At 41.3% G+C, this 26,666-nt stretch overlaps 1 protein-coding gene across 3 annotated transcripts in view; it reads left to right on the top strand.

Annotated features, from left to right (window-relative positions):
* The window catches only part of MYO16 (myosin XVI), a 574,226-nt gene that overhangs the window by 303,654 nt on the left and 243,906 nt on the right, over positions 1-26,666 (top strand). For all 3 annotated transcript variants that reach the window (XM_078070087.1, XM_078070086.1, XM_078070088.1), the window contains exons 15-16: positions 5,825-5,942; positions 19,149-19,296. In XM_078070087.1, the coding sequence (XP_077926213.1) occupies positions 5,825-5,942; positions 19,149-19,296 (266 nt within the window). The remainder of the gene's footprint in view (positions 1-5,824; positions 5,943-19,148; positions 19,297-26,666) is intronic.

Raw genomic sequence — 26,666 nt, 5'->3', positions numbered from 1 at the left:
GTCCCTTCCGTGTGTGTCACGCTCTGTCCTAACCCCACCTGACCCCTTTCTTACCGTGTAGACTCCTGCCCAACAGCCTTCCTGGACATCCCACAGTGTGCCCCTAAGACATGGCCAGACCTGAATGCATGGGCTCGCACATTTCTCCAGCATTTCCTCCCAGGTCACCCATCAAATAAATGGCACAATCACTTTCTCATTTCCACGCTGGAAACTGGCTTTCACTTTGAGGCCAGCCCCTCCGGGCTTGCCCCAGGATCACAGTGTCCCATCAATCACACCAGCTGCTGTTTTCTTGTCCAGCCCCCTAGAGGTTCCCTGTTCCCTTAATCTTGCCAAAGCCACCTCTGAATGCACATCCCCCCCGACTGGGCCATGGTGCCCCTGTCACTTAGTCATTTATTCAACAATAACCTTAAGTGGCTGCCATGTGCATGTCCCTTGAATTCAGAGACACCATCTTAGAGCCTGCCACATAGTAGGAGATCGGTTTCCAGGTAGCAGAGGAATGAGGGCAGGCATAGGGTACCCGTAAGTATTCCTGGCACACCTGAGATACAGTTAATTATCCCAAGTTACCTAAATTGATGTACTTTAATAATATCAAATTAATTTAATGTGGATACACCATTTGTATGTCTTCAGGACCCTGTAAATTTTGCTGCGTGTGTGTGAGGATACACGCCATTGGCCGTGTTGCCCCGGCACCCTCTCTCGGTGTGCATTTCATAGTGAGGTTTGGCAGGTGCACACCTTGCCCCTCTAGAATCTCTCCTATACAAAACTTGCTGTGCACGCATTTCATTCGGCAATTTGATATTTGAAAATGTCTGATGACATTGGAATAAAAACAGTTGCTGTTAGCTTAGATTATTCCCTAAAATGGTACCCTCTGAAAGTTCAAACGTTGAAGATCTAGAAACCCATCGCCCTGAGAGAATTGTGCTATTTGTGTTTGGTTTTCTGTCCCTGCCCTTTTGACTTATAGCTGCAGGCCAGAGTTATTTCTGCCATGGTGGTGTTCACAAGGGAATATTCTGGACATTTTAGTACGCGATTCCTCATTTAGAAATGAGAGGGACTTCTATTTAATCGATAGATCAATGTAACTTCCTCATATTTTCTACTTTTGAAAAAGAAGTCCTTAAAAAATTAAATCTGCTCTTCTGGATTCCCAAACCTACGCCCGATTCTGGAGATTTTTCTCTTTGTGAAGAATGTACAGTCAATCAGTTCTGCAGCATATCTCTGGTGACATATGTGTTCATTAATGACTCTAATTCATAACCATTCATTAAGCTCAAACTATATACTGAGAACCTGCATAATTCTACCGCACAGCTCAAAATAATTTAACATTTTGGGTCGAACTGGGTAGAATAGCATAAATTATCTTTGTTCAGATATTGTCAGATACGTACTACTGACACATAAGAATTCGAGAATTTATAGAACAACATGGTTATAAAATAGACTTAGGTTAACTAATAGAATGATGGGATCTGTTGGCCTAATTATACTGGCAAGGAACAATAGTCTCCAATGTAAATTTAGACTAAAGCAATCATTTATTAAAATGATCCTTTGTGAAAGAGCAGGCTGCATAATTTCTAAACTGCATTCTAGATTACTTTATGTAAATTGGCTTTGCATTTTAGCTTAAGTGAATACATACTAAGTTGCATTTCTTTAGCTAGATATAACTCTTCCAAATCAGTTAGCATCTGGGAATCAATATTATGATATCCATGCAAATTTCAAGTACAACTATTTCTAATTCACGTGTTTGTTTTATTCATAAATCCTAAAATAAGTGATTTCTAGTCTTGTGAAATAATATTGCCCAGGGTTGAGTATGGCTTAAACTTCATGTCAATTATGCTTTTTTTGTTGTTTCTCTCTAAATTACAATCCTCATGAATATTGTTTGGTGTCCAAAGCATTCCTGAAAATTACCCAGTCCATTTTTGCACAGTGCCCAAGTATATGTGTGGGAATTAAATACAAGTGTTGGATAAACTTCTGAATTGACTGTAAATCTTTATAACATCATAGGGGTTTAGTGAAATTTTATACATTCCAGAGATGGGCCCGTACTTCCTGCATGAAAGAAAAGTCTGATTAAGGAGATGAGTGCCTAAGAGCATCCTCGATGGTGGAGCCTTCGGCAGAAGGCTTGAAGTTCAGCGCAAGGTGGGGTGAAAGGAAGCTTTGTTAGGTGACCCCTGGAAGGAGAGACGTGGGTGAGCTGAATAGGAAAGCCATTCAGCCCAGACCCTACGGTGCAACATCGCTCTGAGGCTCCGCACCAGCACGCGTGGTGCGCGAGGCTGCCCCATGGGGCCGCGTGCGCGACGGACACCCACAGGGCGTCTCCACTGGGGATGCTGGCTGCCTCTAGCCCACATGGTTTTGCCCTGGTCTTAGGATACTGCGAGAGAAAATCAGTTATTGGAGGTTATTCTGATCAGCAGTTTCTGAAGAAGAGTGAAGGAAGGGTGGGGACATGAAAGGCGTAGTGGGGTGGCCGTCAGCAGAGAATCCTGTAAGCTGAGGCATAGAGAGTGTTTTTCTTGTGGTTTCCATTGATGACCTAATTAAAGATTATTATCTGGAGCGTGGGGAGCAAAAGGACAAAGTGAAGAGGTTTGGGGGGAAGTTGGCTGTTGATAATCCCTCCTGACCCGTAAGCAGCACTCTCCGCCGGGGGCACAGAGGGGAAGAGGGGGATCCGGGTGGGGTCTGGAAGGCCAGGGAGAGCCTGGCTCCGAGTCCCAGACATGATTTGTAATATTTTCATGCCGGCCACACATGTATTATCAAGAGACACTCAGCCGTCATGTTCCTGAATCTTAATCTTATACTTCAGTTGTCCTGCCCCAGAAGTCTACGGAGGTTTACATTCTGCCCTCGCAGTGGGCTTCCGAGTTCAATGGGTTTGAACTCCATCACCGTGGAGGTGTCTTTTGATACCCCTGTGCAATTTCAGAACAGCTAAGATCAGTGAAGAAGGCTGCCGTTTTTAACCCTCATATCTGAATTTCAAACTGGAGAAGCAGGGGATTTTCTGTGGCAATAGGTTTATTGGAACATAAAAATCATGTGTTGGGGGAGAAAACCAACTGCCTGGTGCTTTTCACTAATTTTGGCCCAGATGACTTTCAAATTGGAGGAACATTCAGTTCCATTTAAATTGCTTAAATAAACATTTATTGAGTAACTGCTTTTACAGAGCAGAGTGATGGGGTCCACTTGTTAAGCCATTGTTTTTTATTGAGGAAGCCACAGATTTTTACTCTCAGAAAATACCGTACGTTAACGACTGCCAAAATAGGAGTGCATAACTTCTAGAGACACAGCTATTAAAGCTTTGGAAGAAAAAAACATACAATTGTAAATAGAAAAAAATCTTACCACTAAAATTTGGATTGGGGACTACTTAGGAAATATTTATTTACTTCCCTTTGCTATATTTTTATTTAAAGCTTGGTGTTATGCAACATTCTCATTATTTTCTTTCAAAGTTAAGGCGAGCAATGAACAATACCAGTTGTGCTTTTTTTTTTTTTTTTTGGTATTTCTCTTAACACATTGTTATTTAGTGCCACCTATTGGCCAAAGGGATAATTAAAGATAAAAAATGTTATTCCGGTATAACCCGAATCTGAAGCTTGAATTATGGATCAACAGAGCATAGTGCAAGATTGCCGTATGAGCTCTTGCATTTTGTTCAATGGGTTTAGCTTCCTATAGTTTGAAGGCTTCTATGTCCTTGCTGTGGTTCTAGCTGTCACGGCCTGTCACCCAGTGAGGAAGCACATCTTATTTCGCAGAGAGATTGCCTGGGTTCAAATCCCAGCTCCACTATCTCCAAGCTCTCAGTCTTGGGGAAGTTATGTAAGCTCTCATTTCCTTTTCTACAAAACGGAGACACTGTTGTGAGCATTAAAAGAAATATAGGCATAAATGTACATACACATGTATATCTATGTGTGTATAGAGTATACATAATTTTATATATAACTTCATTTATATTATATATGTTATATATAAAAAACTTTAGAATAATGCTTGACACAGAATAAATTTTGCTACTATTATTAACAAAAATAAAACTAATCGTTGTTAAACTTTGTTGGATGCGTACCATGTACCAGGCACCAAGCTGAGAACTTCATACAGCTGACATTGATGAGCACTGAAGGAGTTATTCCTGTGTTAAAATAAAGGAGAATGTGGTTCTGGGAATTCATGAAACTGGCTTAATGTCATATAATTTATTACTAGCAGAGCTGGAATGTGGGGGCAGCTACTTCTCACTCCAAAGCACATGTATTGAACCATTACCCTATATATCCTGTTTGAGCACATGTTATTCTTTATCTTTTATGTCTCTTTTCTATAATAACAAGCCAGTTTATTTTCAGATATAGCACCAAAATAGCTAGAAGCCAGAATACTTTAAAAAAATTCATTCTAATCCTTGTTATGAATTTTTAAATGATTACTAAATGTAATTTACATGTTAAAAATGTGATTTAATTACACTATTAATTCCACATTATATCTCTTTAATATTGAACTATTGGAAAAGAAGCAAAAAGCAGGACCTTTAAAAATACTATTTCAAATTATTTTTCAGAATATGTATCTGCCGTCATTACTATCGATTCACTGTTATGATCTTTAAAATTAGGTTATTACAAAGAGACCTAAATCCTGGGCTTTCCTTAAAGATTCAACATGTTTCCTTCAAAAGTTCAAAAGTTCAAAAACCAATCTTTTGGTATTTTACTATTACCACAAGTTTTAGCACTTGGGATTTGTGATTAGAATCAAAGTATTGTTTTGTAATCTTTCAAGATATAAAATACTTCCAGGTGAACCAAATACCTTAATAGGTCAGTATCCAGAAAGTAAAAAAGTAGCAGCAAAGTTTTTTTTTTAACTTAGAATAAAATTCTCAAAATTTACTATCACCAGAAATTATAAAGAAACCACTGTATCAGTAAAGTAATGTGTTAGTGTGCTCCTCCTTGTGGCTGGTGCAGGAACTGCATTTCACATCCATGACTTGAAAGATACAGAAAACTACTTTGAACCTTCCAGATTTTCACTTTCTGGAGAATTGCTTGGTCATCATCATCATCACAGACACAATCGATTGTGATAAGAAATGGTGTTTTCTCTATAGTCAGGGTTTAAGGAAACATGTCAGGAAAGACTTTCAGATGCCAGGGTTGATCTGAAGATCTTTGTTAACAGCATCTTAAAGCCCTAACTCCCCTCTCTGAAAGAGAACACTGGTGGTGAGACACACCGAGTAAAACAGTTTCATCTAGAGCTCTTATTCCTGTTCTGTGGGAGAGAACAGGAGAGAACATGTAGAGGCTCGGGGTTGAAAGAGTGTGTGTGTCAATCCCCGTTCAAAAGAAGGTTAGAAGCAAATGTTTAAGTTCATTTGTTTGTTTCAAAAGAAATTCTCACTATCGCTTCTATTAAATTTAATTCCTTCCCTCCAAAACCACAAAAGCATTTCTGCTGTCCTATTAAGTCTAAAAGCCTAAATAATATGTGTTGAGTTGTTTATGTTTGTGTGAAGAGATAGCAAAGCCAAGGGAAATCCTCTGTGTATCATTATCTTATTAAGTTTGAGGCAGAGGATACTAGTAGTTTGCTGTTGAAGAAAGAGTGTAAAAATTTAATATGGTATCATACAAACAACAGAGAACCTCTTAGATAAGGGGATATTTCTGTATCTTTGCTATTGTTCCCTTTATTTTGAAAAATGAGGAGCTCAGTAAATGTTTCCATGTTGCTGCAGGTCCTGTGCATCTTGGAAGCCTTTGGACATGCCAAGACAACGCTTAATGATCTGTCCAGTTGCTTCATAAAGTATTTTGAACTTCAGTTCTGTGAGAGGAAAAAACACCTAACTGGAGGTAAGAATAAAATTAAGAAAGGCAGATCTCAGGAGCTACCAGGAGAGGGCAGAGGAACACCAAACGTGGCGGCAACAGGGACCATGCACGTGGGTGCGTGTGTGTGTGTGCGCCTGAATGTGCACACCTGAGATGCCAGGTTAGGAGTTCTAAAATTATTGTGAATTGAAAAATATTCAGAAATGTGAGGTGAACCTTTTCAAGATGATTATTGTATAAACTATATAATATGGCACCAAACCAAAAACAGCTGAAATGAATCCTAATTATTGAACAGAGAAATGACTCACATAGTTAAAATAAATTATTACTTGAGTACATATAATTCCTTCATACAACAGACATTGAAATCTATTTTAAATAAAGCTGAGTCTATGTTTTTAAAACGATTGAATTAAAACAAATCAAAACAACAAATAACCACCCAACTAAAGCCAAACAGAACTATTTTTTTTTTGTTTAAATATTTAATGTGTACTTTATGAAAAGCCCTTATTTAAAATTCAACTTATTTAGGGGCACCTGGGTGGCTCAGTCGGTTAAGCCTCTGACTCATTTCCGCTCAGGTCATGATCTCAGGGTCATGAGATTGAGCCCTGCTTCAGGTTCTTCTCAGTGGGGAGTCTGCTAGAGATTTTCTTTCTCTCTCTCTCCCTCTGCCTCTTCCCCTGCTCATGCTCTCTCCCTCCCTCTCTCTTTCTCTCTCAAATAAGTAAATAAGTCTTTAAAAAAATAAAAAAAATTAAAATTCAACTAATTTAGAATTCACTTGTGATTTTACGTCTTTCTAATCAAAACAGATTATCCATGCAAATTAATCATCTGAACAGAATTGTAGGTGGGGTGCCTAATGCGCTTGGGAGAATCAAGTATTGTAGAAACTTTAATAACAGCCGTTAGCACACAAATGATTGCTAAGTGTAATGATTTTAGACAGAGATCAATCTTATTTGATGTTTTCAAGTGCTTTTCAGGAAACAAAAGTTAGTTTTGACCCTAATTTAGAAACAAAAAGCCTGTATTTTTGCAGTACGTGTTTGTCAAAATCCATTATTACTAAATGTAATCGGGTAAGAAAAAATGCATAGAAGGAGTCAGAGGAGCTAATTTTCGATGTTGAAGTTAGCAGCTTAAATTCTGCAACAGGAAAGTTATGTTTTAAAAATCCCTGACTACGAGCTCTGTTGGAAGGTCCACTGTGTTAGGAAGACCTCCGAGGGAGCACGGCCTTGGGCCTCCAAGCCTGGTTTCCGGGTCTCGGTTTTATAACCCTGCAGTGAGCATGTCCCTCTGAGGGGGAGTACAGCCTGACCCCTTCAACTCAGGGCACAGTTCCCCTTGAGCTTTCGGGGAGCTGCTGTTGGAGCCTTAGATGCTGGAGGTGGAGGAGGCCCTGTGCAGCCCCCCCCCCCCCCACCTTGCTCCAGTGCGTGACTCCAAGACGCGCCCTCGCAGCCCAGTGGGGGGCTTGCTGGAGAGACACACCTGCTGAACGGGACTCTGCGTTTCACAAGATTCCCAGTGACTCGCGTGGTCGCCCACGTTTGAGACGCACTGTTCCCGCCACAGAGAGCCGGCCACTGTTTTATGCACACGTGGCTCGGAGGAGAAAGCACCTGTCCGACATCACCCGCATGACTTGGTGTGCTCTGTTACCTTTTCCAAGGCGAAGATAGGATAACGGGCTTCTGCAGGTCTTATCCGTTACTGATGTTGTTGAGTTCCTTCCGGACAGAATTTAGGATGTTGGTCTGGAAAGGGTCTCCCCGTGTGCGGCACACCAGAACGCGCTGCCGCGGGCCCCCCTCCCGCCTCCGGGACGTCTCCGCTAGCGTGCAGCCCGGCTGCTCCGGCAGCATCGGGTCCGCGAGTACCGCCCTCCGGCTTCTGCACACAGCGCGCCGGGACCCGGGTATCGACTCACGGGGGTCCCGGGGCCCTCCCCAGGCCTGCGCTCGGAGCCGTGCAGGAGCCGTGCGCAGACGCGCCGGGTGCCTTTGGCACCGTGCCCACTGGGTGTGCCCCCCCCCCCCCCGCAGGCAGCAGGCCGGGGTTTGGTGGGCGCCCACCTCTCCCACCGCCCCCCGTTGTTCTCCCGTTTCCCATCTTCTCATCAGCATCCTCGATTCCCTTCCTGTCACCGAACTTGTTGGTTTGGTAGCTTCCTGCTGTGTTCTTTTAAAAAATCTGGCAAAGTGATGTTCTTTTTTTCTAATTTTAAGAGCAAAGCCCGCATTACAAAAACGGGCCAGTGCTGGTTGAGACCCCGTTGCTGGGAGCAGGGAAGCCGGAAGGCTCCGAGGGGAGCGCAGCTCTGCTTCCCGTGGGGAAGGGGAAAGGGGGGCAGTGTGTGCAGAGAACGTGCATCAGCGGGGGAGCGCTCGGGCCACGCCTCTGGCCTGCACGTGGAAGGACACGGAAGAGCAGAGTGTCACGGGGCACACGGCGAGTGCCTTCAGATATTCGCTACCGCGTGGAGTGGGCTCCGCAGAGAGGGTGGATGTTCCAGAGAGATCACGAGGCCTTCCCAGCGACTTCCTGGTGCGGCCCCCACCCTCTCTGCTCCGCCGACGGGCGCTCCAGCAGCGGGAAGGTGCAGACCCCCAGGCGCCCCCGACAGCCTCCATGGGACCTTTGCGGGGTTGCTCTAGAGAAGCTGCCTAACGCTCCACGTTCCCCAAGTCCACACAGGAAGCACCTGGTAACTGGTGACCGGGTCCCGATGCGCAGCAGAGTGACTGGATGACGCGGATTGTGCCCTGGCGCCCGTCAGCCTAGAAGAAAGACCCCGTGTGGGAATTGTGTCGAGTGCGGGAGCGTGTGAGACCCCCTCTAACAAAACATCACAGGCTCGGTGGCTTGGAACAGAAGTCGGATCAGCAGGGCTGCGGTCTCTTGGATGTCTCCGGGGGGAGTCCTTCCTTGCCTCTTGCAGCCTAGGTCAGGGGCTCCCTCGCCTTGGGGGTTCCCTGGCTGGTAGCTGTGGCACTCGGGTCTCTGCCTCACTTGTCACAGGTGCTGTCCCTGTGTCTCCCTCCTTACAAACACTGGTCACATCGGAGCAGGATCTGTCCTGCTCCAGTGTGACTTCATCTTGTCTAAAAAAAGTGTATTTTATGTTTTATTGGACACTTACATGCTCATACTGTTGTGTGAAGTGTTAGCTCATCAGTGCACTGGACTGTCCTGGGTCCGAGGCCCACCCAGTGCACCTATGGCCTTGATCAAACCATGTGGACTCTCTAAGGTTGATTTGTAGAATGGAAAGGTGAGACCACAGAGACCAGGCAGAACAGGTGAATGAAGTAGGATGTGCAGGATAGTGGGGACCGTGCCAGTCTAGAAGCACTCGCCCTATGGCGTGACCTCATCTTAATGTGAGTACATCTGCAGGTTCCCTGCTCTCAAACACAATCACGTCCCCAGGTCCTCGGGTTAGGACTTAGGCATACCATTTGTGGGACACAGTCCAGCCCACCACAGAGAATAAGAATCTGTTGTGTTGTCTTGGCATCTCAAACAAGACGCACTGAGCCCTAGAGGTGGCTACGGGCCAGTACGATACCTTTGATAATCTCATCTGATATCCAGGCTCCTTTTCTGAAAGAAAAACAAAAGAAATATTCATTTAAACTACTTCACACAAATTTTAAAGAGAGCTGAGATATTCAAATGGGTCCCCTGGAAAAGGCTTCTGAATTTGAAGTGTTCACTAAAATAGTAAACCAAACCTGAGTAAGGTTTTTACACCTCAAGCTAGGTCAAGTAAATGTAGGTTACAGGTTGATTTTGTACTTCATGGTAGTCTAGAGTTTCCCTTAAATTATCAACTTTTGTAAAATAGTGGTGATGGGTTTTTTTGGACGGGGAGTATTCTCTTACTAATTTTAAGGTTGCGAGATGTTGCCTGTTTCCTTTATGGATACTGTTGCTCATACTTTTATAACTTAGTGCCAGATCCCCAATCAGGGATGTAGCCACAGATTATAATAGAAAATATGAGGCTCAGTTTTATGAAACACGAGCTATAGAAAAGTAGGGAGTGTTTCTTATTTTGAAGAAAATTTAATTAATAAAGAACATTCTAGTCTGGCTTTCAGCCCAATATTTCCCCCCATTTGATTACTTATTTAACAATATAATTATTCTGAGTCCCGTTGTGTATATGCCAGCAGCCTCAGGATGGAGTAACGTCCAGAACATCTTACCATCACCCCATAGGTGAGTTTATAGTGTACAGATAGTAAGAAAACTCTGCCAGTGATGATTTGTTTTCACTCATCCAGTACACTTGGGACTTTGAGGTAATTTGCAGGTATGGTTGTCTGAATCCCTAATGATTTATATTTTTCGTCTAAGAGTGTAGGGAGGTTTTCAGGGTATGAGTTTCAAGTGCACTTACGAAGTTAATGGCAAGGAGTATATTGGATGCCCTATTCCCAGTTCTTTCTCTTGTGATCAAGATCATATCTGGTCTTTTTAAGGTCCTTTAAAGTATAAGGTTGATATTCATTGTAGAATATGTGCAATGTTTTGACACATGATAGAGTAGTATCCTTTCAGTCTTGTCCCCAGAGGACCATTTTAGTGTTTCTAAATCTTCAGATATATGTGATAGAGGCCTCCGCAGTCTTTGGGAGAATAGGTCAAAGCATTCTTCAGCAAGGGCGCTTGGCGCAGCACAGAGGGGCTCCCAGGCCGAGCTCAGCATGGACGCTGGTGAATGTCCCTTGCCGCCTTCTCCCAACTAGAAAATTCAACACCAGACCAGGCTCTCCTGTGCTCCTTTCAGCCTTGTTTCACTCAATTGGAGAGAAACTACTTTTGAAGTTGAACATTTCTCAGGCTTACGGCGGAGGCTACGAATGGTTTGTTGTAGCAGCCCCTCACCCCGGAGGGGGCAGGCGGGCTGTGACGGTGGTGGGGGGCCAGCGGTGCGTGCCCCACTCCCCACCCCTGCGCTCGGCTCAGCGAGCTGCGGGTGGCGCGGCGAGACGCCCTCGTAGTCCCAGACCTCATTTGGCAACTAGACGTTCAAAACTGGAGCGTTCCACAGATCCAAGGTAAACCCCACTCCCCACCGGATACTTTGTTGCGTGGTAAGGTCCTCTCCTCTTCTGGGACATTGACGATTGAAGAGGATGCTGCTCCCTGAACACTGATTGAAAGACTTTTGTAATTCACCACATCCCAGCAAACACGGGCTTTTAATGCTTTTCCTAACTGTTTAATTGTGGGATTATACACTCATCATAATAACAAAATAAGCTGTGGTTTTGGAAAGTATCAGACTGTCTAATATGAGGACTATTAGCTAAAACTTCCAAACTTTGGAGGCTGCTCTCCTGAAGTCTTTGTAGACTAAAGGTGACTTTTAAAAAAAAAAATTTTTGATTGTGTTATACTGAAATGAAGTCAGATTATTTTTCTGTTATGATTTCTTTTGAAATAAGCTTTTACATATTTTTAATGCTTTCTTCTGCATGGTTTGTATAAATTAATATTTTCTTTACAATATATTGTTTGGTTTCACTTTGATGTACTTCCCAGTTCCCCTTAAAGTCTACTTCTTCTCATTTTGCTGATCGTTCTAACCCTCTTCCCCTGTCCTGTCGTTGGTAATTTATATCCCTGCATAAACCAGTATGACTGTTTGCATGTTGGGATGTGTCCGGGCTGGGCTCTCCAGGGACTCACCGGTCTGTGGGCTCAGGTGAGTCACTGCAAGACAAGTCAGATATGCTGGCCCATTCCTGCCTCACCCCATTTCTTTCTTTCTTTCTTTCTCCTTTTTTTTTTATGTTCAGTTAGCCAGCATGTAGTACATCGTAAGTTTTTGTCGTAGTGTCAGTGATTCATCAGTTGCTTATAACACCCAACATGTGTCCTCCTGAATACCCATCACCTGGCTACCCCATCCCCCCAACCCCTCCCTTCTGTAACCCTCAGTTTGTTTCCTGGAGTCCATAGTCTCTCATGGTGTGTCCCCCTCTCTGATTTACCCCCCTTCAGTCTTCCTTTCCTTCCCCTGTGGTCCTCCACGCTATTCCTTATGTTCCACATATGAGTGAAACCGTATGATAACTGTCTTTCTCTGCTTGACTTATTCCACTTAGCATAATCCCCTCCAGTTCCATCCATGTCGATGCAAATGGTGGGTATTCATCCTTTCTGATGGCTGAGTAATATCCCATTGTATATATGAACCACATCTTCTTTATCCATTCATCTGTTGAAGGGCATCTCGGCTCCTTCCACAGTTTGGCTATTGTGGACATTGTGGACATACCTCATTTCTGATACCCCCCTTCGGTATTCCTGGCCGTGTCTCTGGACCCGGTGCTACTGCCCGGTGGTCTCATCCTGGAGCCCTTGGGTGGCTCACCAGTCAGAATGTCCTCTGGTTTAATGAGCTGAGGACAGCCCTTCCTCTCTGGGCACTGGAGGCCCCCCCCCCCGAGGTTCTGTGTTCCCATGTTTTCTGAATTTAGCCTTGTTTGGAACACCCTACCCTCCAAAAGACAAACCAAACCCACTTTGTGGTGTTTAGACTAGTATTTTTTTTTCTAAGTCATTGCCTCATTTACATACATAAATGTTAATTAAGAAGATAGCTTACTCTGTAGCTCAGTGGAAATGGAAATCAGCCATTGCTGTCAGGCTATGATTATGCCTCAGTTATTCTCCTCTCAATCCACAGAGCCCTTTGCTGGCCTCATCAAAATGTCAAGCCCAGGACCGGCTCCCTGTTCTTTCAGACTACAGCCCTCACAGCCCACTGCACCCGAGTCCTCCCCGACCTCCCACTTCACCCCGCCGCACCCGCTCCACATTCTCCAGCCTCACTGGACTTTTTAAGTTCCTTGGTAGATGAGGCCAAGGCTTGGTTTTCCCTCTTGGCTGCCTGGAGGAGGCTTGCCTGCTCCTGGAATGGGCAGGCTGCTCTCACTGTACTGGGTTCAGTTCAGGTCACTTCTTCAGAGAAATCCCTCTTTCTTCCCCAAACCACTCTTTCTAAGGTGACTTCTGGATCCCAGCTCTGTTCACTCCAGATCTGTCTCCTTCCTTATTTCTTCCACAGCATTTGTCAAAATCTGAAAGTGTCCTTTTCATGAGTTATCAGGTCAGTTGCTGTCTGTGTCTCCTATTAGGATATAAGCCAGTTAGTTGGCGGTGCAGATCCAGTCTGCCAGCATAGAGTAGAGTGGGCACTCGCTAAGTATTTGTTGGATTGATGAGCCTAAGGAATGTATGTAAAGCGTCAATAAAATGAGGCAGCCATTCTTCATGTCAGGGAGGAAATTGTATAAAGCCATCATGAACTTGTTCGTGTCCACAAAGAACACATATTATTGAGAGTGCAAGTAGATAAGGAAAGCTATCAATATTTAACTCGACTTTTTAAAAAAAATTAGATCCAATTCCTCTTCGTAACGACAGTTTGTGTATGGTAAGAATAGAACTATTTTCTGCCTCCTTAGTGCCCACTCTTTCCCCTGGGGATTGGTAAAGTGGAAGTGTGTGCAGAGGGAGGTGGGCACAGAGTCTGCATGTGGGAATTGGGACTACTTGGCTCCTGTCTTATCTGTGCCCTAAAGATGCCCACGTCTATTTAAGCGGAAACTGAAATTTACTAACAATCAGAAATGTCTCCCAATAAATATGCCAAGGCTATGTTATATACTTGGGAAACTTAACCTTACAGTTAAGGCAGATGGGATGGAAAATCTATTAGGGCTTTTGCTTGTGTGTGGTTTTTGTTTTTTGTTTTTTAAAACAAACCAGATATCATCTTCATCTTCATTATTAGCATCATCAATTATCCTTAGTATTGTACTCTCATTTGGACATTTTTTAAAAGCTTCAGAGTGCTTTAAATGATCTTGTCTCCTTTGAGGAGCAGCATCTTTTAGTGGTGATAAGCCAGTTGGGTTTCAACATGAAAAGGCTGACAATAGAATTTAAATGAGGCCAACATCTGAAAAGCCCCAGCTCAGAGCCCAGTAACAGCAGGTGCGTTGAATGGTAGTCCCTTCCTCTTGGAGGCCAGAGGAAGCCTGGGACCTTTCTATCTCTTCACCCCCACATTAGTATGGGGACATAGAAGTTAAGAGGAATGTGGAAATTGTCAGTGTCAGATTCAGGACCAGGAGCCACACTTGGGATCCTAGTTGAGGCACTTTTCCTCATACCACTGCTTGTGTTAATCTGGAATAATGAAGTCAAAGAAAATGCATAAGGGTGAAAGAGAATATTTGGATATATTAATTCAGCAACAGTGTGCTTTTAGGTGATTGCCAATTGAAGACATGATGGGGCTCTCTGGGAAGAGATCCTAACTGGTCATGATTTATAACTAGAAGGGTGGGGCAGGTGACAGTGAGTGCTGGAAGTTTCTGGAATTCAATGGGAAGGGCAATGAGGGTAGGTATTTGTCTTTCCTGAAGGAGAGGAGATTTATTTCCTCCATTTTCTTTTATAATTTAAGAAAAATTAGTATAGCTCTGTAAAATACTTTTACTGCATATTATGTTCTATATAATCTGCAAACATGTATGTCTTTACAGTGCCAAACTTTCTGAGCAACATATTCATATGTAGATTTCTGGAAAGATAGAGGATCACAGGTATATTTCTAGTCAGGGATATTACTGAAATAAAACATCTTTTAAAGCATTCGGGTCTTGAGAAGTCAAAAAAAAAAAAAAAAAAAAACCCAGCAAGAAGCTTTTTTCTGTGTGTGGACATTTACATGAATGAGTCAAATCTCCTTAACCCCATACCTATCATTTTCCTTCCTTTATTTCAGTGTCATTTCAGACACAACGAAAAGGCTGGTATTTTCTCCATTTGGAAGAATATTAGGGTCTCATAGAAATTTGAATTTTTGGTTGTTTTGTGTTTTCCTCTAGCTATAAAGCCCCTTTAAGATATATATATATATATATATATCTTTTTTTCTTTTTTTCAAAATCCTACTGATCAGAATCCTGCTAACCCACAGCAATTTTATTCACTGCGGGAGATGAACTAACTGGGATGATTACTAATTACACTGTTTTTGAATTTAGATTAAAGGTACTGAAGTCACTCTATGATGTGGAATTGGATTAGTTTTGAATGCTACTCTAAACAAAGCTTGTACATTGGCTGGGACAAATGGGCATCAGCCTCTTATCTGAATACAGAAGCAGGATGGTCAGGAGACATCTGTTCAGCTCTCCATTCCCTCTTGATACTTCTGTAGTTGACAACTAAAAAATAATGGGAAGGAACAAATAAGGCAGTTTATTTCCTATGTGATTTTAGAAATATCCTCTCCAGCAGGGCTAATATTATTAATACTACATGGAAAATGTTTTCAGCAAATAATTTGCTTAAGAAAGAAAAAAAGAGAGGAAAGAAAGTGTAGTAGTTAAGACCTCTCCTTGAAATTATCACCTGATTTAACACTCAAGGAGAGATGGGAAAGAAACAACGCTACCCTATTCTAATTTTAGCATCACCTTTGGACAACTAATTAAAGGGATATTTTGAAAGAGACTTTCTTTATGCACTTACAACAACTTTTCTAAAAGGTTTCTAATAAAACAACTTTTCTAAGTAGGGAGTGTTAATTTTGAGGTCTTGGGTTTTTTGTTTTTTTTTTCTTTTTTTGCACTAATAATCATGATGACAGGCTGGACTGACCACTTAATGAACTTTACCAGAGGGAGAGCACGTATGAGTGGTTCCATTTGTTCAAGTAGATTTGCACTGTAAAACCAAAACTAGGAGACCTCACATTTTTGCTTTTGGAGGCAGGACTCTAGAATAATTATCAGCAGACTCATTACACAGGATGATGTTTCTAGTTCAAATGTAGGGTATAATTACATCCATTTGACTTCCTAAGAACTGCCTCCTTTTGATAAAAAAAAAATATATATATATATATTGACCTTGGATCCTTACTTTGGAGTGGGAAACTACGGTAATTCACAGTTGCATTTGAAATTGGAATGCTTAATTGTTTACTGGCTGTTCATAATGATAAGAATAAACCTAAATTCAAATAAAAAATACTCCAGAAAAACTAGAATTTTCAGCCCGCCAAACATGTAGCCATAAATGTTGATTGACAGTAATTTCTGTATTACCAGTCCTATCTCTGAAGCAAATCAGGCTTGTGATTCCCATCCTATATCCTTTTGTCATTGTTCAGCTTCTGTGAAATAAAATGTCAACAACATGTCCTCATGTCATGGGTTATTTTTGTTTGTATTTTTGTAATGTTTAAAGACAGAAACCCCAAATGATAGATATTACTCTCTACTGTACATGTGAGGTCACGACAAACCACAAGATGGCTAAACACTCTTCACGCTGGGCATGCACTACTTTATAAACACATCACCTGCCTTACTCCTTAATTGGGATGTAAACCTTATTATCGAGGCATCTCTTTCATTATCTACTACCGGGCTATAAACCATGACTTGGCTCCTTTTTTATGATTTCAATATAGGTCTTGAAATTTTCCTAATATACCTTCTATATATTAAATTGTGTCTGCATAAATTCAAGTCATGTTTGCCTTTCCTGCAGTGGGTTGCTGCCAGTGTGTGCAGCAGCGAGAGACTATTGTCTATGTTTTTTGGTCTTTGTATAGTGTGGCTCTATACAATTCTGATCTGGTCGATAGCAATACTTGCTAGGGGGCCTACAGCAGAACACTTTATAATCAATGTCTGTATATATATATATATATATACCATAGCAATATGATTTGTGCTTTCAAATTGTAAGACCGTAATGAAGAAAATTCTAAAACTTTTTTGGGTGCTTTTGTTATACCCAAGGACGTGTTTTGCATCAGATTATATTGTGCACAAAAGTTCCATGTTTTCAGCATTGTACTGGAAGTCCTAGCTAATGCAGTAAGACAAGAAAAAAATATGTATATATACAGATTGGGAAGAAAGAAATAAAACTGTCTTTGTTCACAGATGACATGATTATCTCTGTAGAAATTTGGAAAGAATCACACCAACAAAAATCTCCTGGAACTAGTAAGCCAACAAGGTTGCCGGATACATGCTTAATATGCAAAAGTCAATTGCTTTCCTATATATCAGCAATGAACAATTGGAATTTGATATTAAAAACACAATATTATTTCCACTACCACCAAAAAATGAACTACGTAGGTATAAATCTAACAAAATATTTCTAAGATCTTTATGAGGAAAACTACAAAACTCTGATAAAAAAATCAAAGAAGATCTAAATAGATGGAGAGATATTCAATGTTCATGGATAGGAAGGCTCAGTATCGTTAAGACATCAGTTTTTCTCAATTTGATCTATAGGTTCAACACAATCCTAATAGAAATCCCAGCAAGTTACTTTGTGGATATTGACATAAAGTTTATATGGAGAGTTAAAAGATCCAGAATAGCCAATGCAACATTTAAAGAGAAGAACAGAGTTGGAGGACTGGTGCTACCCAACTTCAAGACTTACTCTAAAGCTGCAGGAATCAAGACAGTGTGGTATTGGTGAAGAATAGACAAAATAGATCAATGGGACAGAATAGAGAGCTCAGAAACAGACCCACATAAATGTAGTTAACTGGTCTTTAACAAAGGAACAAAAGTAATTCAATGGAGAAATGATAGGCATTTCAACAAGTTATGCTGGAACAGCAGGACATCCACATGCAAAAAAAAAAAAAAAAAAGACTCTAAATGGATCAAAAATCTAAATGTAAAAACAAAACTGTAAAACTTTTTAAAAGATAATATTAGATAAATTGTTAGGTGACCTAACGTTTGGCAATGCCTTTTTAATACAACACTAAAAACACAATCCATGAAAGAAAGAATTGATAAGCTGGACTTCATTAAAGTTAAAAATGACTGTTCTGTGAAAGACACTGTTAGGAGAATGAAATGATGAGCTGCAGATAAGGAGAAAATATTGGCAAAAAAACACATCTGATAAAGGACTGTTAGCTAAAATGTGTAATGAACTCTTAGTACTCAGCAATAGGAAAACAAACAACCCACTTTAAAAAATGATGAAAATATCTAGACACCTCACCAAAGAAGATACACAAATGGAAAATAAATAAGCATATGAAAAGATGCTCCACATTATAGGTCATCTAGGAAATGTGAGTTAAGACAAAAATGAAATACCACTGCAAACTTATTAGAATGTCTGAAATCCAAAACACTTACAACACTAACTACTGGCTAATGGATGTGGATCGACAGGAACTCTTGGTTAATGGCTGGTGGGGATGCAAAATGGTGCAGCCACTTTGGAAGACAGTTTGGTGGTATTTTACAAAGCTAAACATAGTCTTACCATACGATCTACGAATCACACTCCTTGGTATTTACCCAACTGAGTTGAAAACTTATGTCCACACATAATGTGGATACAAATGTTTATAGCAGCTTTATTCATAATTGCAAAAACTGTCAGCAACCAAGATGTCCTCTAATAGGTGAGTAGATAAATAAGCTATAGTACGTTCCTATGATGGACTAATATTCACTGATATAGGAAATGAGCTATCAAGCCATGAAAAGACAAAGACGACCCTTAAATATATATTCTTGAATGAAAGAAACTGAAACGATTACAACCTGAATAGTTTACGTACTGTATGATTCTAACTGTACAGCATTCTGGGAAAGGTAAATCTACAGAGACAGTAAAAAGAGCAGCGGGTGTCAGGGGTTAGGGAGGGAGGAAGGGAGAAATAGTGGAGCATGGGATTTCTAGGGCAATTAGACAGCTCTGTATGATACTATGCTGGTGGATACGTGGTGTTATGAGTTTCTTAAAACCCATAGAGTGTACAACACAGAGCGAACACCAACATACATTTACAGACTTTAGTTAATAATGAAGTATCAATATTGGCTCATCAGTTTTAACAAATTTACTACAGTAACGCAAGATGTTAATAAAGGGGAAACTGTGCGTTGGGGAGGAAAGAGGGTACAATGGGGCTCTCAGGATTTTCTGCTAAATTTTTCTGTAAACCTAAAAACTGCTCTAAACAATAGAGCCGACTGATATTTTTCAAAAGGTCTGTATTTGAAAACGGCTGCATTATTATCTCTTGCAATTAATTAGTTTGTGTAAATTTATGGAAATGAAACTAGTAATGCCATTTAACAGGATCACATTTTTTTTTTCCTTAACCAGCCAGAATTTATACATATATGCTCGAGAAATCCAGACTTGTTTCACAACCTGTTGGCCAGAGCAATTTTCTCATTTTCTACTTGTTGATGGATGGGTTATCTGCTGAAGAAAAATACGGACTTCACCTTAATAATTCATGTGCGCACCGGTAAGTGACTGCATATTTTCTATGTAGTAATTCTGTCCTCAAGTTGTGATGGCATTTTAGCAGTCTTAAATTTTCTTCTTATTTTTCAGAGAAGAAGTGGTGAGTCAAAGAGAATAATTGGGCACTGTTAGGTTACAACCTTTGGGGTAACAGGACTGTAACAGTTTAATTGAATGTTGAGGTGTGCACATGTATTTGTGTGTTTGTATTAAGTTATGTTTTTGTTTTCCTAGTTTTCAGATCAGATTTAAATAATTAGTGTATGTATGAACTTTTATATTCCTTTGGGTATTTTGGATATAACATTAGTTATGCATTCCTAATCTTTGGTAGTCTTTTGAAATAATGGGAAATATTATTTGGCAATCATTATTCATTAGTAACAGATGAAATTGCATGATGGATGAAGACAAACCACACACATAAACTGGAGAGCTGATTTTCTGCACCGGAGGCAGAAAGCATTTGCTAGAAGGCAGACTCATTGGTCATGGGATGGGATAGGGGTGAGGGAGACGTAAAGGTAGGGAGCTGAGGGATGTCTTCACATTGTGCACATTTCCACCACCTGCCTGATCCGAGGCGTCTCCCCATGAAGATTGGTCCAGATTTGGATCAGGATGAGAAGGAAACAGTGAGGAGGGTAAGCCCCATTCAGGAGAGAAGCAGGTGGGAGAAAGGAGCAAGAGAGCTCACTGGTAAATCCATGGCTGGGCAGACGCACTGGGCTCAAAGCGATAGGGATTTATTTCAGATACCTGTTACCACCTGATTAGTAGTTTATTGGGTGTTTGTTATTGGATTCAAGAAGAATGGTGTGTGTTTTCAAAATTGTTGAGAAATCTTGTGAGAAGAGTTAAAGAATGCTTGGAGAGGAGGGGCATGGCCTGAGGACCCCTCTTGAGGGTGAAGGTAGAGAAGTCTACGGGGCAGATGCCAGTGTGAGAGCTGAGGGACTTTTGGGGGGCGATGGGGTCTCAAGGGCGCTGAGCTCCTGGGTTGGAGAGGCATGGGGTTGGAGAGGCATGGGGTTGGAGAGGCATGGGGCAGCCTTTACCGTGGTGACTGCCATGAGGTGTTCCTGACGGGGGGGCACAGGGGCCAGGCAAAGGGATGAATTGTCCCTATTCTAACTCCCGCCGACAGTATTAACCACTCTCATTCCATTTCTTTGAAGATATGATATCCAGGAGTAGAGGTACAATGTGTCATGTTGAAAGGGGAAGAGTAGTCAAGAGGTTAAGAAGAACTCATCAAAATTGTGTTTTATTTAAAGTGAAAGACTTTGGTGGTTTACTGTGCTCCCAAACAACAGAAATTCCGAAGATAAAGAAAACACTAGTATTAGAGCATGGGAGCTCAGGTAAAAGTCGTAAAAAAAGAAAAGAAAAAATGGGAATATTAAGTTCCTAGGGCACTAGAAATGTTTTTATCAAATCCCCTCATTTCGTAAAGGAGGAAATCAAACCTAGAACCATAAAGAAGCTTGCGCCAAAGGGAATATGGGCCATAACAGCCGTGCTAAAAGCCCATTCCCTGGAATTAGCTTTTGTTTTGCCACATTGAGCATCTCCAATGGGAGGCATTCTCCCTGGGAAGAAAAGCATCAGATTGGAAACCCCGGGTCAGGTGTTCAGGAGTAGGCGCACGAGAAAAAAGTCCCATGGATTTCTGTGTTCCGAATCTTGCTTAAAAGTAAAAACTCAACGTTGATAGCAGATAATTGGTTTGGGGGGTGCATCTATGTGTATTTGCCCATGTGCACTTGGCATTTCCGACATAGACCACTGAAGAGTAAAGGACCATAATCTAATCTACCATGCAAAGAAACCGTTTAACTTCTGGGTTTGAGGTTTGGACCCGTCTCTCCAAGTGTGTGAGTGTGGGGGAGAAAACAAGCTTTTCTTTATTGAGGTCCAGTTCCAGCATTCATCTCTCTTTGCTAAAGAGAGTTTGGAATCACTCAGGCTATTTAGAAAGTCAAACAGCCAGGGGTTGCTTTGTGAGAAGCTCCAACAGGAAAGAACTCAGCAAAATCATGAATCATTCAATTCCCTTGAACAAAGAGGTTGTTTTATTAAAATGTATTATAAATATCTAATGGGAACAAAACAACATTCCTCAATAAAAATACATACCACAACCCCAGATTCATAAAAATATCAATCAGAACATTTGTACAATGAGAATTCCACAGGCATAATGTTTTTTGACAATAAAACAAGCTGTTTTGCAAGTTATAGTGCATTATATAGCATACTATTTTTGTGGTTTGTGCTGTGTGGGTCTTCTCACTTTTTACAGTGTGCTGGCAAGTATTTGTCTGATATATGAGTTGAGGTTGGGGTCTAATCTTTATCTGGTAATGATGTGCCTTAAGGACCATAATTTTTAAAATTGTTTGGCTTGTTTGCAGTCAGCAGTATAAATCTCAACTTGCTAACTTTCTAACTTTTCACGAATCAGTGGCCCTTCCAGGTTCCTCCTAAAAATCAGCACTCGATAGGTCTGGGAAAAATCACTATGTGGACACATACTGTTGTGAAGAGTACTGTTGCTACCATCACATCTACTTATCTGATTTTCTTTAAAAAGGCACCTATGTATCTATTAAGTACACCATCTGAATATGCCTTTGCTTTTTCAATGCTCATTCCACAGTGCAACTTGTACTGAAATGTTGATGAGGTGTGTTTAGTCTTAAGGCAAATGCTACAAAGAATTGCAAGCCTGCTTCCTCCAAATGCACCTTTTTTCCTCTTCATTATTAACAACCCATTACCTGCATGAAACATGAAAAACACATGGAACAGTAACTGGGAGCTGGAGACCTACTCAGTATCCACCCTCTGTTCTTATATAATTGAATTCCAAGGAGAAGGAAACATTGCTGGAGCTGATGCTTTAGAATTAAAGCTACGGAAGTGGTTTTTTTTTTTTTTTTTAAACTTTGACTCCGTTTTTGGAACTAAAAGTTTTCGGAGTCTCACATGAAAATTTATGGAGGTTTATTTCAGTGTTAAATGCACCTAAAAATACTTTCCTGCTTGTAAAATTGGAAGGATACCTAGAACAAGCAGATAGCACTCTTGCTTAAGTATGGAACATAAATGGTATGCTTAAGTATGGAACATAAATGAGTTCCTATAGCTGATCTGCATGAAAACAATATTTATAACACTTTGCATAAGGATCTTTCTGTACAGATTGTTAAAACAACAACAACAATGGTGACAAGGAAAACAAGTCTTAACATTTTAAGCAGTGGAAATAAGATTGCGTTCATCAAGAATTCCCACTAGATGGCGCACTCTCCACAGGGTCAGGAGCCCAGAAAAAAAAAAAAAAAGCTCCTCACTTAAGGTTTCTTTTTTATTTATGGTTCTTCCTATGATTTACTTCTTCTTTTCCTGGCTGTTTGTTTTTCAAGTTCTATTTCAAATTCCTTTGTACAGAATAAATATAGTCTGTGTTCGTGGGAATTGAGCTTTAATGAAAGTTAGAAATAGTCATTAATTGCTGATCTTCAACCTCATTTAAACAGCTTTTATGGGTTTAGTCCCAGAACAGCTGGACTCTGAAAAGCAAAGAAGTTATTCCTAATCTTCCTCCCTACTGATGAGCGATGGAAATGATTGTGATGCTGCATAGTAACATTTTCAGAAAAGGTCAGATTTTGAATTATAAGCTGAAAGCAAGCAATCGTTGACTCAGAGCGTGTGACCTGTTTCTAACCTTGCGTGTTAGTGAAAGGAAACTCTGACTCATCGAGTATTTGAACTTGTGATTCCTGCCTGGGAGTACACCTGTCGCAGTAGATGCTCTGACAATTAACTCTAAGTGAGAGTTTATTTTTATTTTGCTAAGGATCTATTATGTACGTTTGACTTCATCCGAGAAAGTCTCGCATAATTAAAAAATAGTTAAGGGTCAACTTAAATATTATTTGAGGATGAGTCTTCTGGGTTTTGTGATACAATAAAAGATTTATTTGGCCACGTAGTTTAGGCAAGCAAATCTTGAAGGTGCTCCCAAGGCAAAGTTTCCAGATAAGAAGAACCAAAATTGTTTTCTACCGGACTGTATTATTAGTTATATATTTTTTTAAAGATTTTATTTATTTATTTGAGAGAGAGAGTGAACACGCGAGAGAGATAACAAGCAGGGGCAGGGGGAGAGGAAGAAGCAGACTCACCACCTAGCAGGGAGCCCGATGTGGGGCTCGATCTCAAGATCCTGGGATCATGACCTGAGCCGAAGGCAGATGCTTAACAACTGAGCCACCCAAGCGTCCCTATTATTAGTTATCTAAATAATATTCACAGTTGTAGTACATACAGCTTAAGGAGCAGCCCCCGTCAGGTTCTAGACCTTGTCCTCGTGTCATCTTCCTTGTCTCTTTGAGTCCTCACCTGTAACTGAGCGGAGGGTGCAGGACCACATCCACATTGGATAGACCGGGCCGTGAAGACAGAGAGGTCAACCAGGTGCCAGATTTGAGTCCAAGTCCTACTGACTTTTAGCTTTAACCCTGTATTGTGTCCACAACAATGTTGCCTATAAATTGACAACCACTGCCTTTGTAACTTTGTGTCAAGGACATTTTTAAGGAAAATGAAAGTGAAAGCACAAGGTCAGTGTTGGTGTACATTTTTTTTTTTTATTTAAAATTAGTTAAACAAAACTAACTTAGGGCATTGTAGACCTTGTCACCTCTACCAGAGAAAACAATTCTGGGTTGCTTCTTTATCAAGTAGCATAATTAAAATTTTAAGCCGTAAGAGATGGCATTATCCTAGCTGAAGGTTATAATATTGGAAATATAGAAAGGGTTGGGTCACCTCTGTGAATGGTCAGGCGAATTCCACTTGTGGAAAGCCAACAGCGAGGAGTCAGGGGCAGGGGTTTCTTCCTTCTTTTTATTCTTGAGTGATGTGTACCCAGAAGAGGAGAGAGAGGGGAAAAAAACACGCACACACAGATATCAGGCATGGTACTCTACCTCTTTAGTCTTCAGAACCCTACGGGGAGTTATGAATATTCTAAATTGTTTTTATAATAAGTCTGAAGCACAGAAATGTAACTTAAGGACATTTAGCTGGTAAGTGTAGCAAATGAAAGAGACAGATTCCAAACCCAGGTATGTGTGGCCTCAAATTTGCTGTTCATTAGAACTCTTTGCAAGTGTCGTATACCCCACACTAACACATTTAAGAAAGAAAGAAGAAAAGAAAAAGAGGGAGATTGAGAGGATCGCATAACTCACTGGAAAATAAGAAGTGGTGTTCCCACACGCATAACTAGATCGTCTCTCAGTCTCTGCCTCCCTCTCTCTCTCTCACATCTGTTTTATTTGCATGTGTTTTGGAACATGGAGAAAAATGTGACACACACACCCTCACCTTCCATGTTTTAGGAACCCTGGGGAGGAAGCAGGAGTTCCTATTTTCTGTCTCCTAGAGGCCACCTTGGCAGCCCGGCTCAGGTCTCAGGCTGACCCGAGCCCCGGAGTCAAGGGGAAAGGGTGGAGGATAGGAGCTGTTTAACCACAGAGGCGGACAGGGAAGCTGGGCACCAATAAGCAGCCGCACGAAGCCCATGATGCTTCAGCTGCCACGCTGGTCCCCCGCCGCCCAGAGGAGTGTCAGCCCCGGCGTCAGGACACAGGTGTCAGGAACCCGGGCAGCAGGCCCAGCTCTGCCCCCGCTGAGTGACTGTGGTCCAGCTTACCCTGTGGATTTTCTAACTGGCAGTTCCAAATAGCTACCCATATGCAGGACCATTAATTATGCAAACATATTTCAGAAGGCCTGCAAATAAAAACTGTAAGGCATTGCCATATAATTTCTGTTTTATGTGTATTTCCCCCAAAATATTTTTGGGGGTTAAAGGTTAAAACAACACTATGAGGGGCGCCCGGGTGGCTCAGTTGGTTGAGCATTGGACTCTTGGTTTCCACTTGGGTCATGATCTCGTGGTTGAGGGATCAAGCCCCGTGTTGGTGTCTGGGCTCAGTGTGGAGTCTGCTTGAGGTTCTCTCTCTCCCTCTCCCTCTGCCCCTGCCCCCTGCTTGTGCTCACTCTCTAAAATAAAATAAATAAAATCTTAAAAAAAACCAACATTATGATCCACCCAATCCACAATATTATTAAGTAGTTTGTGTATGAGAATTTTGATGTCTGAATATACCTCAAAAGTTCAGATTTCTACTTTAAGTCAGTGATGTGTGTTACATGGTGACATCTGTTGTTTCTGTTGATGGTACCCTTATGGTTACCATTGTGATACTTCCAAAATTAATAAAATCATCACCGACTGAGCACTCTCCACAGATTTTTCTCTTTGTTCTGGATAATTGTGGAAGGTTATAACTGATCTCCCCATGTTGCGGACGGGGTGCCTGAGAGCTGTGGGTACTTGGTTAACCAGCGTGGGATGGAGGTGATGTTTGAACTCTGACCTGTTCAGTTCTCCATCACTTATACCAACAGTTTTGAAATTATTCCATACATGAATTTGCATCACAGTTAACATTTCGTGCCTCTACGAGAGTGAGAAAACCATTTGCTAAATTCAACTTTGTAATTCTTTTTTCTTCCTCAGATTTTTGACACTAATAGCATGGTCAAAATTTTGAGGGTGCATTCACACGTATAAACAAACATGCGTACCTCTATGGACAGGCACGAAAACCAACAAGAAACTACTTTTAAGACTGTATTATATGTTCCATTGACATTAAGTCCCAGACACTGTGATCAGTAATTGCTTGTATTATTTCATTTAATTCTTCTAGCAATTCTATGATATAGATATTAATATTGTTCCTTTTTTTTCGATGAGCGCACTGAGCTCTGCAGGACATGTAACTGCCCAGGGCTGAGCAGGAAGGAAATGGGGGCACAGTGATTTCAAACCTGCTGGTCTGTCTCCAGAACCCAAGCGCTCAACCGCTTGCCACTGATCACTGTTTGTCCATTTGGGAAGAGCGATAGCCAGCCTTAGCCCTTAGAAACTGACAGTCTTTTCTGACATATAAACATTAATTTCACTGTCTGCACCCTCATGATTTGAAGAAAACAGATGAAAACATACCTTTTCTCGGCATAACCAGCCTCTTACACTCTTTTCAGAGTTTTGTTTCTGTTCCTTGAAATTCCAGTTGGATCGTGTTCACTTTCCCAGTCACCAGTGCAAAAAGAAGGTATCTTGATCCCCAAATATTCTCACATCTTTGTTCTTTATTTGATTTTTTAAATTTATTTCTGAGAGAGAGAGAGAGGGTGCGCCTGGGGGGTCAGGAGAAAGCAGGGGGGAGAGGGAGAGAGAGAATCCCCAGTGGGCTCCATGCCCAGTGCAGAGTCTGATGC

This window comes from Halichoerus grypus, chromosome 4, assembly GCF_964656455.1.
Source record: "Halichoerus grypus chromosome 4, mHalGry1.hap1.1, whole genome shotgun sequence".
Taxonomy (NCBI): domain Eukaryota; kingdom Metazoa; phylum Chordata; class Mammalia; order Carnivora; family Phocidae; genus Halichoerus; species Halichoerus grypus.
This window is presented reverse-complemented; position numbering and strand designations above follow the sequence as displayed.